Here is a 13,250-nt window from a genome sequence, read left to right on the forward strand (position 1 = left end):
ATGAAGTTTCGTATTTTGTACTTCAAGCTTTTATTTCTTGTTGTTTTGATGATTATGGCTTATAGATAACAAAAATATAGACTTTAGTCTATAGTCCTCTGCTTTCAACCAACTGCTTAAGGAGAAGTGTTCTGCCATTGTGCACTGCCCAAGGAGCATTCAGGGGCCAAAGGTCTTGTTCACAGACTCCACTCCACCACTCCCCATCATAAATTCAATATCTCAGAAAAGTCATGGTGTCACACCCTAATGAGCTAATTAACTCAAAACGCCTGCAAAGGTTTCCTGAGCCTCTAAATGATCTCTCACTCTGGGTCTTTGGCTACACAATCATGGGGAAGACTGCCAACCTGACAGAAGACAGTCATTGACATCCTCCACAAGAAGGGTAAGCCAAAATAGGTCAATACCATTGAAGACGGTTGTGCACAGAGGGGTGTAACCAAGCATATTCATAGAGAGTTGAGTAGTAGGAAAAAGTGTGGTAGCAAAAAGTGCACGAGCAGCAAGGATAACTGCAGCCCTGACAGGAATGTCAAGCAAAATCAAAAAAAATAATACAGGTCCTTCTCAAAATATTAGCATATTGTGATAAAGTTCATTATTTTCCATAATGTCATGATGAAAATTTAACATTCATATATTTTAGATTCATTGCACACTAACTGAAATATTTCAGGTCTTTTATTCTTAATACAGATGATTTTGGCATACAGCTCATGAAAACCCAACATTCCTATCTCACAAAATTAGCATATCATTAAAAGGGTCTCTAAACGAGCTATGAACCTAATCATCTGAATCAACGAGTTAACTCTAAACACCTGCAAAAGATTCCTGAGGCCTTTAAAACTCCCAGCCTGGTTCATCACTCAAAACCCCAATCATGGGTAAGACTGCCGACCTGACTGCTGTCCAGAAGGCCACTATTGACACCCTCAAGCAAGAGGGTAAGACACAGAAAGACAATTCTGAACGAATAGGCTGTTCCCAGAGTGCTGTATCAAGGCACCTCAGTGGGACGTCTGTGGGAAGGAAAAAGTGTGGCAGAAAACGCTGCACAATGAGAAGAGGTGACTGGACCCTGAGGAAGATTGTGGAGAATGGCCGATTCCAGACCATGGGGGACCTGCGGAAGCAGTAGACTGAGTCTGGAGTAGAAACATCCAGAGCCACCGTGCACAGGCGTGTGCAGGAAATGGGCTACAGGTGCCGCATTCCCCAGGTCAAGCCACTCTTGAACCAGAAACAGCGGCAGAAGCGCCTGACCTGGGCTACAGAGAAGCAGCACTGGACTGTTGCTCAGTGGTCCAAAGTACTTTTTTCGGATGAAAGCAAATTCTGCATGTCATTCGGAAATCAAGGTGCCAGAGTCTGGAGGAAGACTGGGGAGAAGGAAATGCCAGGAGTCCAGTGTCAAGTACCCACAGTCAGTGATGGTCTGGGGTGCCGTGTCAGCTGCTGGTGTTGGTCCATTGTGTTTTATCAAGGGCAGGGTCAATGCAGCTAGCTATCAGGAGATTTTGGAGCACTTCATGCTTCCATCTGCTGAAAAGCTTTACGGAGATGAAGATTTCATTTTTCAGCACGACCTGGCACCTGCTCACAGTGCCAAAACCACTGGTAAATGGTTTACTGACCATGGTATCACTGTGCTCAATTGGCCTGCCAACTCTCCTGACCTGAACCCCATAGAGAATCTGTGGGATATTGTGAAGAGAACGTTGAGAGACTCAAGACCCAACACTCTGGATGAGCTAAAGGCCGCTATCGAAGCATCCTGGGCCTCCATAAGACCTCAGCAGTGTCACAGGCTGATTGCCTCCATGCCACGCCGCATTGAAGCAGTCATTTCTGCAATAGGATTCCCGACCAAGTATTGAGTGCATAACTGTACATGATTATTTGAAGGTTGACATTTTTTGTATTAAAAACACTTTTCTTTTATTGGTCGGATGAAATATGCTAATTTTGTGAGATAGGAATTTTGGGTTTTCATGAGCTGTATGCCAAAATCATCCGTATTAAGACAATAAAAGACCTGAAATATTTCAGTTAGTGTGCAATGAATCTAAAATATATTAATGTTAAATTTTCATCATGACATTATGGAAAATAATGAACTTTATCACAATATGCTAATATTTTGAGAAGGACCTGTAATAAAAAAATTGGGAGAACTTCACAAAGAGTGGACTGAGGCTGAAGTCAGTACATCAAGAGCCACTACGCACTGACAAATCCTACCTGGGCTAAGAAGAAAAAGAACTGGACTTTTGCTCAGAAGTCCAAAGTGCTCTTTTCAGATGAAAGTTAAGTTTGCATTTTATTTGGAATTCAAGGTTCTAGAGTCTGGAGGAAGAGTGGAGAGGCACAGAATCGACATCACTTTATGTCCAGTGTGATTTCTGAAGCCCACAGTCAATGCGTACCAATGCAGCAATGTGGGGGGGGGGGGGGGGGGTGTAAAATGGGTTTAGGCAAGCCTTTGTCCCCTGGGGAAAACTGACATGATAATGTGTCTGGTTTGGTATTTTTGGAGCCTGGGCAGTAGGTAATATTGAAATTAAAATGGGAGTAGAAAAGTGACTAGCGGGATTGTCTAGGGTTAAGCCATTTGTTTCAAATGTCAGCCATTTGGCTGATTGTAAATATGAGAGGTTTTTGTGGTCGATCCAGACCAGCACTGGGAGCTTGTGCCCTCCAACCAATGACACTATTTTTCAAAGGCTAATTTAATAGCCAACAGTTCTCAATCTCTAACATTATAATTTCATTCAGTAGGACTAAGACGATGAGAAAAGATAACACAAAGATGAAGTTTATTGTTTCAACTCTATAGCCATTCTAATTAGTTAATCTAATGAACTAGGTTCATGCCTCAGGGCCAATTCATCTTTAATAGAGTCATTTAGGGCATGAAAGAAAACCTTCTTGAGAACACAGGGGTTCCAGCCTGAAGCCACAGCCATTGTGTGGAATTCAATGGAAAAATCTGAAAACCCCTGAGAAGAATTTGGGAGTAGACGTGAAGACATCATGGTGGGTCGAAAGAGGTTGTACTGACGGGGCCGGAATGGTTAACAGTTTTATTGTAAAACAGCTGGTGTTCTTGAGCTGGATCTGGGAGAGGCTTCAGCAGTTCAGTCTGGCACTTGACTGGAAAACGAGGGGAGAGCGGTGAGTAGACGTGTATATGAAGAGGGAATGGATGGGAATAGTAATTGCTTACTGGTGAAGGCAAGGGTCCATGTTGGGAAGAGGCATTGAATCCAGGGTGGCTGTTTGAATCTGACAGATCTTCGGGAAGATGTAGCCAACTACGACTGCCGGTCGTAGAGCCGAAACCCAGGAGGTTATTGTTTCAAGGAGGGAGCGTCTGAGCGTTGGGGCTTCATTGCACAGATTGATCAGGAATCTTCTGGAGTGTAACCTTAAAGAAGGAGAAGAAGCCAAGTTTAGTCTTTTCAAGGTTACATAATCGTAAGAATCTCTCAGAGGGCTAGAGGTACCACTAAGGTTGACACTCGGGTGTTTAATGACTGGCAGCCACCTCCTTTTAAGCTCCACAGATGAGCCTGATCACTCGCAGGTGTGAAGGTCTGCACTCATCCCTCCAAATAATTAAATATAGGTGTACCAATCACTTCCATGGCCACAGAGATATAAAATTCAGTGGTATTATTGTGGTATTATAACACAATGGAATCAGTTGAGATTGGCAGTAACTTTTCCACAAAGTGGTAGGCCACATAATATCAGAGTGTGGTCAGCGGATTCTGTGGTCCATCGTACTCAGAGGTTGCCGACTTTCTGCAGTCAATAGCTACAGACAAAACTTCATTTGACCTACACATTAGCTAAAGAACAGTCCACAGAGCTTTTCAAATGGGTTTCCATGGCTGAGTAGCTACTTTGAAGCCATACATCGACAAGTACAATGCAAAGTTTTAGATCCAGTGGTGTAAAGCATGCCACCCCTGGACTCAGAGGAAACGTGTTCTCCAGAGTATAGAATCATGCCTCTCTGTCATGCAATTCATGAGTCTGAGTTTGGCCCTTGCATGACTGCATTGTGTCCAGAATAAAATTTGGTGCAGAGGCTGTTTTCCCTTAGCTTCACTGAGAGCAACTTTTAATGCTTCACCATACTAGATATTTTGGAAGTTTTTAAGCTTCTGACAATGGGGGGACAGATTGGGGATGGCTTCCTCCTGTTCATCAGACATGCCATTAAAATCCCAGAATTCCTTGTACCAGGCAGTGTACAGGTCCTTCTCAAAAAATTAGCATATTGTGATAAAGTTCATTATTTTCCATAATGTCATGATGAAAATTTAACATTCATATATTTTAGATTCATTGCACACTAACTGAAATATTTCAGGTCTTTTATTGTCTTAATACGGATGATTTTGGCATACAGCTCATGCAAACCCAACATTCCTATCTCACAAAATTAGCATATCATTAAAAGGGTCTCTAAACGAGCTATGAACCTAATCATCTGAATCAACGAGTTAACTCTAAACACCTGCAAAGGATTCCTGAGGCCTTTAAAACTCCCAGCCTGGTTCATCACTCAAAACCCCAATCATGGGTAAGACTGCTGACCTGACTGCTGTCCAGAAGGCCACTATTGACACCCTCAAGCAAGAAGGTAAGACACAGAAAGACATTTCTGAACGAATAGGCTGTTCCCACCTCAGTGGGAAGTCTGTGGGAAGGAAAAAGTGTGGCAGAAAACGCTGCACAATGAGAAGAGGTGACTGGACCCTGAGGAAGATTGTGGAGAATGGCCAATTCCAGACCATGGGGGACCTGCGGAAGCAGTGGACTGAGTCTGGAGTAGAAACATCCAGAGCCACCGTGCACAGGCGTGTGCAGGAAATGGGCTACAGGTGCCGCATTCCCCAGGTCAAGCCACTCTTGAACCAGAAACAGCGGCAGAAGCGCCTGACCTGGGCTACAGAGAAGCAGCACTGGACTGTTGCTTAGTGGTCCAAAGTACTTTTTTCGGATGAAAGCAAATTCTGCATGTCATTCGGAAATCAAGGTGCCAGAGTCTGGAGGAAGACTGGGGAGAAGGAAATGCCAAAATGCCAGAAGTCCAGTGTCAAGTACCCACAGTCAGTGATGGTCTGGGGTGCCGTGTCAGCTGCTGGTGTTGGTCCACTGTGTTTTATCAAGGGCAGGGTCAATGCAGCTAGCTTTCAGGAGATTTTGGAGCACTTCATGCTTCCATCTGCTGAAAAGCTTTATGGAGATGAAGATTTCATTTTTCAGCATGACCTGGCACCTGCTCACAGTGCCAAAACCACTGGTAAATGGTTTACTGACCATGGTATCACTGTGCTCAATTGGCCTGCCAACTCTCCTGACCTGAACCCCATAGAGAATCTGTGGGATATTGTGAAGAGAACGTTGAGAGACTCAAAACCCAACACTCTGGATGAGCTAAAGGCCGCTATCGAAGCATCCTGGGCCTCCATAAGACCTCAGCAGTGCCACAGGCTGATTGCCTCCATGCCACGCCGCATTGAAGCAGTCATTTCTGCCAAAGGATTCCCAACCAAGTATTGAGTGCATAACTGTACATGATTATTTGAAGGTTGACGTTTTTTGTATTAAAAACACTTTTCTTTTATTGGTCGGATGAAATATGCTAATTTTGTGAGATAGGAATTTTGGGTTTTCATGAGCTGTATGCCAAAATCATCCGTATTAAGACAATAAAAGACCTGAAATATTTCAGTTAGTGTGCAATGAATCTAAAATATATGAATGTTAAATTTTCATCATGACATTATGGAAAATAATGAACTTAATCACAATATGCTACTTTTTTGAGAAGGACCTGTGTACCATTTCCTAATTCACACCAGCCCTCCAGACCCTCAGTACATAAACTAACACTAATCTGCCAGGTGTTTTTAGCAACAATCAAAATGCTGTTCTTTGTCTTGTCTGGCTATTTTAGTAGTGCCTTCATTCCAGAACCATTTTGAACTCTCAGATATGTAAATATCCAAAAAACTATCAAATACAGCAAAACAGGGACTGTTGTGATGTCATGCCACTGAGTCACTGCTGCAGGAAACAGAATCTTGTCAGGTGACAGTCGCATTTAAAGGTTCTCAATTGTTTAGTTTACAAATCCAGAGGGACAGCTTTTTCCCATGCTGAAGGACAATCAGTATGTGTGTAAATATGTGGACACTCATAAATAATCACATTCTTATAAAAGGAAACATTTCAAATAGGAAATTGAGTGTTTGCTGAAAGGCCTCTAATAAAAAGGCAAGTGTACGGCCTTGGTTGCAGCAAACATATTGTTCCTGATTGTGTGAATGTTAAATTGATCATTATCGTAAATAGTACAGCATGTTACATTTTTTTGTATAATCTTTTGAATCGTGCTGTTAAAATAAAATACAGGGTTGTAAGTTTTTATAAATTTATCAGGACTTACATTGAAACATGAGGCTTTTCATTATTATATATAAAAGAAATGTTTAATTTTATGTACTGTAGTTCTCTACAATGTCTCTACAATACAATACAATAAAATACATTCTCATACACTTACGCTCAAATTTATTCATACCTCTGACAAAAATTTAATTTTTAATTATTTTTATTAGCCAACCAGTTTGTTGAAAAGAGATGGTAAAGATCACTGAAGTTAATCAAACAGTATACAAGGGGTATCAAATAAAAAATAAAGGATTTTTCTGCTTTATTTACATTTTAACACCAAATACCTTGTCGAAAATTATTTATACCCTATCCAAAAATTAATTGAACAGTGTAAGTGCCTTTTATATCACGTTTTTACCCCCACTGTCCTGTTGTGGCATTTCAGGCATGCCGCATGGCGAAGCTTGTTGCTTACATGTGCCAGAGTAGTTTTGCTTTACAAAAACATCTGGAGATGACTAATTGTGTAATTGACTATTAAATCAAGATTGCATCTGACTTACTATTAAACCAAGACTGCATCTGACTTACCCAGGCAACATTAATAAAATGGGAAACTGTGTTTGTATGACCTTTAGCCATTTGGATTATGTGTATGTGTGGGTGGATGTTCGTATTAGAAAGGAAAGAAAGGTGAGAAACCCGCAACAGTCAACACCCAAGATCAGCACAGGCCAGGTATTCTTGGGCCCCAAAAGGCTGCAGCAGCCCCAGGCACAGAATAGCATATGTCCAACACAGAGGTAGGTTGGAGCAAAGCATAGGAGCATTGGTCTCCATGCCAAAGAAGCATGGAGAGATGTGGTGGACCAAACCCAGCACCCCACCCACATCCTCCAGGGCAGGCCAAGCCTGGAGCCCGGTCACCATGGTGCCCAGGCACCTCTACAAGCCCCCAGCAGTTAGACTGCCCAGCATTGAGAAGGGAATCTTACCCCAGAACTTACTGTTTATTGGAGTTGCTCTTGTTAGGGAGGATGGGATTGGTGCCACGGCATCTGCTCTTATCCCCCACTAAGGGCCAGCTTCCCAACTGGCCCCACTCCATTAAAATTCAACACATCATGCTCATATCTAAAGATATTCAAAAACAGGGAATAAGCAATGTCCCTGTTATCTATCAGTCAAGAAAGGGTTACAGTGCCATTTTTAGGGCTTTGAAGCTCCAGTGAACCACAATGAGACCATACACAAATGGAAAAAACATGGAAAACTGCCTTCTTACCAAAATTGTTCCTAGAGAACACTGGTTACATATCCTGGAGATCACAAAAGAACCAATAACAATATCTAAGGTACTGCAGGACTCACTTGACAAAACAGCATCAGTGGGAGAATTTCAAGGCTTGAACCACTGCTGAGTCAAAAGCAATTTAATGGTCCATCCAACACTTAGCGAAAAATATCATGATGATCCTCAAGACTTTGGGGAAAATATTATGTGAACTGATTAGACAAAAGTAGAACTTTTTGGGAGTTTAGCATCCTGTTACATCTGACATAAAAGTAACACAGCATTTCAGAAAAAGGAGAGTCAAACATAGTGGTAGCTGTGTCTGACACTGGCAATGATGGAACCATTAATTCTGCTCCCTACCTGACAATCCTAAAGTCAAGTCAAATCAAGTTTATTTATATAGCGCTTTTCAGCAACAAGGCACTCAAAGGACAATGTCCGGCCATTAGTTTGTGACATTAAGTTTAAGGGCATTCTGTTCTCTGTTACTGTAACTTTTCATTTGGATTAATTCTTTGTAAAAACTCAAATTCCTCTTGTGGTGGATTAAATCGATTTTATAGGATGATTATCATCTCTGGTATTGGATGCTGTGCAACTGGAAGGATTTTTATTGATACTTTTTACATTTGTTATGATGCGTCACCATGGAAACGGGGCTGTTTTTTACAACCAGGAGCAGCTAAATAATATCTCAAAAGCTATAATAATACTTCAACTCCAACCCCAAATCCCTGATGAGTTGAAAAGGAGGCACCATTGATGCAGAGCAGGAGCTAAGAGAAGAGAGAGAAGGAGGAAGTTCAAACCATGTCTTCCATCGATTCTGATGGGCAACATGAGATCGTTCGGAAACACATTGGATGAACTCCAAGCCCAACAAAGGATCCAGCCATAGTATCGGAAATACAGTATTATGTGTTTCACTGAAACATGGCTGCAGGATCATATCCCTCTCTGCCAGGCTTTCTTACCATACAAGCAGACAGATTTAAAGAGGAACGGCAAAAGTAAAGGAGGTGGACTAGCAATGTTTGTGAATAAAAGATGGTGTCATCCAGGACATGTTACTGTGAAGTGTCGTCTCTGCAGTCCAGATATTGAACTGTTTGCAGTAAGTTTTCGTCCTTATTATTTACCCAGAGAGTTCACCAGTGTTATTTTGGCAACAGTTTAGCTGTTGCCGACACTGCATGCGATGCTATCAGCTACAGATTTGCTAAGCTACAGACACAACAACCAACTCTCTGCTACTTCCAACGTTTCAACAGTTAGCCAGCTGCTATACCAGAAAAAAAACTAAGTGTTGGATTTGTTTTATGCAAATGTCAAGGACTCATGTAAAGCAAGACCTCCTCCAGGCAAATCAGATCACAATCTTGTTTTTCTCTGCTCGAAATATAAACCCCTTGTTCAGAGACAACCTGTAATAAAGAGGACTGTAAGAAAATGGTCACAGGAAGCTGAAGAAGTCCTACAAGGTTGCTCTGAGGCTACAGACTGGGACGCACTGTGCTAGCCACATGAAAAAGACATCAATGCCATGACTGAGTGTGACGATATAAACTTCTGCGTGGATAACATCATCTCCACCAGAACAGTGAGATGCTTCCCCAATAACAAACCCTAGGTCACCAGTGACTTGAAGGACCTGCTTAACAATAAAAAAGAACCTTCAGAGAGGGAGACAGAATTATTGAAGAGTATACAGAAGAAACTTAAAGTCAAGATAAGAAACAGCAAGGAGGTGTACAAGAAGAAGCTGGAGAGCAAGCTCCAGCAGAATATCAGAGATGTGTGGTCAGGGATCAAAAAGATCTCAGGCTTCAAGCAGAAGGAAGATCAGACCAATAAATGTCTGGACAGGGCCAATGAACTAAACACTTTATTCAATAGGTTCAGTTCAGAAACAAGCTCAGCATCCTCCTCTCCTACTCATGGCCAAACAGACATCCCACTCTCCCTTGACCCATAGCTTTCCTGTCACACCCAAAATGTTTTATCTTCCGACTTAGCCATGGACCCTTCTGCTTCTATATGTTTGCCTTCAACCAAATCAGAAGATGCTGATGCTCCCTTTGCCTCCTCCCTCCACCTGCGTGTCTCAAGAAGTCAGGTGAAGAGACAACTGGAAAGACTGAACCAGAACAAGGCTGCAGGTCCAGATCGTGTCAGCCCTAGAGTCCTGAAGGGCTGTGCAGAGCAGCTCTGTGGGATTCTGCAGCACCTCTTCAACCTTAGCCTGGTCCAGAAGAAGATTCCAGTGTTGTGGAAGACCTCCTGTCTTGTTCTGGTACCAAAGAAAACACACCCATCAGTTCTCAATTACTATAGACCCATTGCCCTGACATCCAACATCATGAAGGTCCCAGAGAGACTCCTGTTGGCCCACCTGAATAAGCAAACAATATACTATCAGGACCCATTCAGTTTGCTTATCGTGGTGGAGTTGGAGTTGAAGATGCCATCATACACCTGCTTCAACAAACCCACTATCATCTGGACAAAGCCAGCAGCACTGTGAGGATCGTGTTATTTGATTTCTCCAGTGCATTTAACACAATTTAACCTGATTTGCTTTATCAGAAACCCCAAAAGACTCAAGTGGAGGCCTCAACAATCTCCTGGATCAAAGACTACCTGACAAACAGACCCCAGTCTGTGAGACTGAAGGGTTGTGTTTCTAACCAGGTAGTCAGCAGCACCTCAAGGAACTGTACTCTCACCTTTCCTTTTCACTCTGTACACCTCAGACGTCCAGTACAAGACAGACTCCTGTCATCTGCAGGAATACTCAGATGATTTTACAGTTATGTGGTGGATCAGAGATGGACAAGAAGCTGAGTACAGGGAGCTGGTAGTCCGTTTTGTGGCATGGTGTGGAAAATATCATCTCATCTTGAATGTGAATAAAACAAAGGAGATGATAGTAGATTTTAAGAGAAACAAGAATAGGTCAAACACTATTTCCATCATGGGAGAAGAAGTGGAGGTGGTGGAGGAGTATAAATACCTCGGTGTTCACCTGGACAACAGACTGGAGTGGAGATGCAACTGTGAAGCTGTCTACAAGGAGGGACAGAGCAGACTGTACTTCTTGAGGAAGCTTATGTCTTCCGGTGTTTGCAGCAAGATGCTGCATATCTTGTATAAGTCTGTTGTGGATAGGGTGATCTCTTCTGCCATCATCTGCTGGGGTAGCAGCATCAGAGCCAGTGACTTGAACAAGCTCAGCAAGTTGATGAAGGCTGGGTCTGTTCTGGGGACTCCTCTGGAACCTCTGGAGATCATTGTACAAGAATGATTCTTCATAAAATGAAGAACATTATGGAGAACCTTGAGCATCCTCTTCATGAGACTGTTGTACAACAACAGAGTGTATTCAGTCAGAGGCTTCTTCAGATCTTGAATCTAAGGATAGGACAACCAGTGTAAAAAAAAGTCAAAAACTAAAGAAATCTGTAAGGGTGTCAAAAGATTTTCACAGAACCATACAATCTATCACTTTGTGTAAACTGTTCCCAGGTTTGTCAGAAATTATTATTAGAAAACTGTACATTTCTATGTTGAAGTCCCTCTCTGAGTGAAGGTGTTTCTTGTTAATTACAGGAGACTTTACCAAAGCCAGACATGGAGCAGAAGCTACGTTCAGCCTCCAGTGTAGATGAACTGATGAGTCTGATCTATCCTTCATACTGGGCTGCTCTGAAGTGCAGATCCAAACTTTCTGCTGCGGCCCCCTTAGCTACCAAATTCATTCAGCGGCCAGCTGCTGATGTACAGGAGCCAACATACGCTGCTGCCTACCTCAACTTTGATATCCTTAAAAGTATGTATCCTTTTTTAATCTTACACCTATATTTTCAAAGCAGCATTACATTTTTTCCAAGTGAATTTTAATATAAAGAACACTTATGTCATACACAGTGTTACGTTGTTTTGTTAAGAACATTTGATATCTAACCAAAGTTTTCCATCTGGGAACACACTTGTCAGTGGATATTTGCCATTGGCTAGTAGCCAGAGGTATGCTGTGTATTTGCCCACTCATAAGTTGATATTTTCTCTCAGAATTTCAGATTTTGTTTACCATTTTTCTGAGTATACCACACAAAACCATTTTTGTCTCTCGTGGGTAATGGTTGGGTGAAGCCATTAAGTATTAAACGGGCATGTTTCATCTTTTTAAATCCGATGAAAAAACAGACTACAACTGTAATGAATCTCATCAAAAGTTTACATGGCCTGTAAGTTTGGCCTGATGACATACAAACAAGCTCATACACATGGGTGTAAATGGCTCCTAAAGATAACCATCCTGAACTGTGAGCCATTTGCTTGTAATTAGTGTGCATGTATAAAATGTCAGTGAGTTTTTTGGGCTCCTGACAGACCCCTGGCTGTTTCACCCAGTGCTGCACTGACCCTGCTGGATTCAGAACAACAGGTAAAGTCAAAAAATATATCAGAGGATCTCTGGGAGAAGGTAGAACTTTGCAAAATGGGATAATGATATAAAAAGATATCTAAAGAATATGCAAATCTAATTGTGTTTGAATCCTCAGTAATTAGTGTAAAATTAGGGATTCTGTTGAAGCCAAGCCATAGTTAGGAAGACTAAGAAAGATTTCAGTCACAACTGTCAGGAATGTTCAGGATGTAAGGAAAAACCTAGAAATGACTTTAGCTCACATACTGGTGGTGGAGCTGTTTAAACATGCAGAATAAAGAGGCGTTTGAAGAAAAAAGTGCTGCATGGTTGAGTAGCCAGAAGAAAGTCATTACTTGGCCAAACAGCCGAAAGACAGGCCTCAGAACATCTGGAACAAAGTTATTTCAAGAGATCAGACCAAAAGGAACTTTATGGCAATGACATTACATTTGGAGAGGAGTCAATAAGTATACCAATAGTGTGACAAGATTAATGCAGAATGTTTGCAGAAAATGCTAGAGGAATCACACAGCTTGCACACAGCTTAGATGCGGATGTGAAGTGATCCAAAACAAAAAGTAAAAAAAAAGCCAAGTCAAACTGTCATTGGCTATAGCAAAAAAGAAAACTGAAGGTTCTGGAGGGCCCTCTTAGTCTCCGGACCTCAGTATCACTGAGCCACTTTAGAGAGATCTCAGGACTTTACCCAAGGCCAAAAACATTCCATAAACTGGAGGCTTTTTGCCAAGAAGAATTGGCATCAGGAGGGACACCTGGAACACCTCCCGAGGAAGGCCTTCAGGAGGCATCCGGTATAGATGCCCGAGCCACCTCAACTGGCTCCTCTCGATGTGGAGAAGCAGCGGCTCTACTCCGGGCCCCTCCCGGATGGCCGAGCTCCTCACCCTATCTCTAAGGGAGTGCCCGGCCACCCTACGGAGGAAGCTCATTTCAGCCGCTTGTATCCGGGACCTCGATCTTTCGGTCATGACCCAACGTTCATGGCCATAGGTGAGGGTAGGAACGTAGACTGACCGGTAAATCGAGAGCTTCGCTTTTTGGCTCAGCTCTCTCTTCACCACAACGGACCGGCACAGCGCC

General features: G+C 42.4%; 1 protein-coding gene across 4 annotated transcripts in view; it reads left to right on the forward strand.

Annotated features, from left to right (window-relative positions):
* Nucleotides 1–13,250, forward strand: part of vegfc (vascular endothelial growth factor c) — a 138,904-nt gene that overhangs the window by 41,679 nt on the left and 83,975 nt on the right. For all 4 annotated transcript variants that reach the window (XM_047364646.1, XM_047364645.1, XM_047364648.1 and 1 more), the window contains one exon: nucleotides 11,327–11,546. In XM_047364646.1, coding sequence (XP_047220602.1) covers nucleotides 11,327–11,546 — 220 coding nt within the window. The remainder of the gene's footprint in view (nucleotides 1–11,326; nucleotides 11,547–13,250) is intronic.

This window comes from Girardinichthys multiradiatus, chromosome 5, assembly GCF_021462225.1.
Source record: "Girardinichthys multiradiatus isolate DD_20200921_A chromosome 5, DD_fGirMul_XY1, whole genome shotgun sequence".
Classification (NCBI taxonomy): domain Eukaryota; kingdom Metazoa; phylum Chordata; class Actinopteri; order Cyprinodontiformes; family Goodeidae; genus Girardinichthys; species Girardinichthys multiradiatus.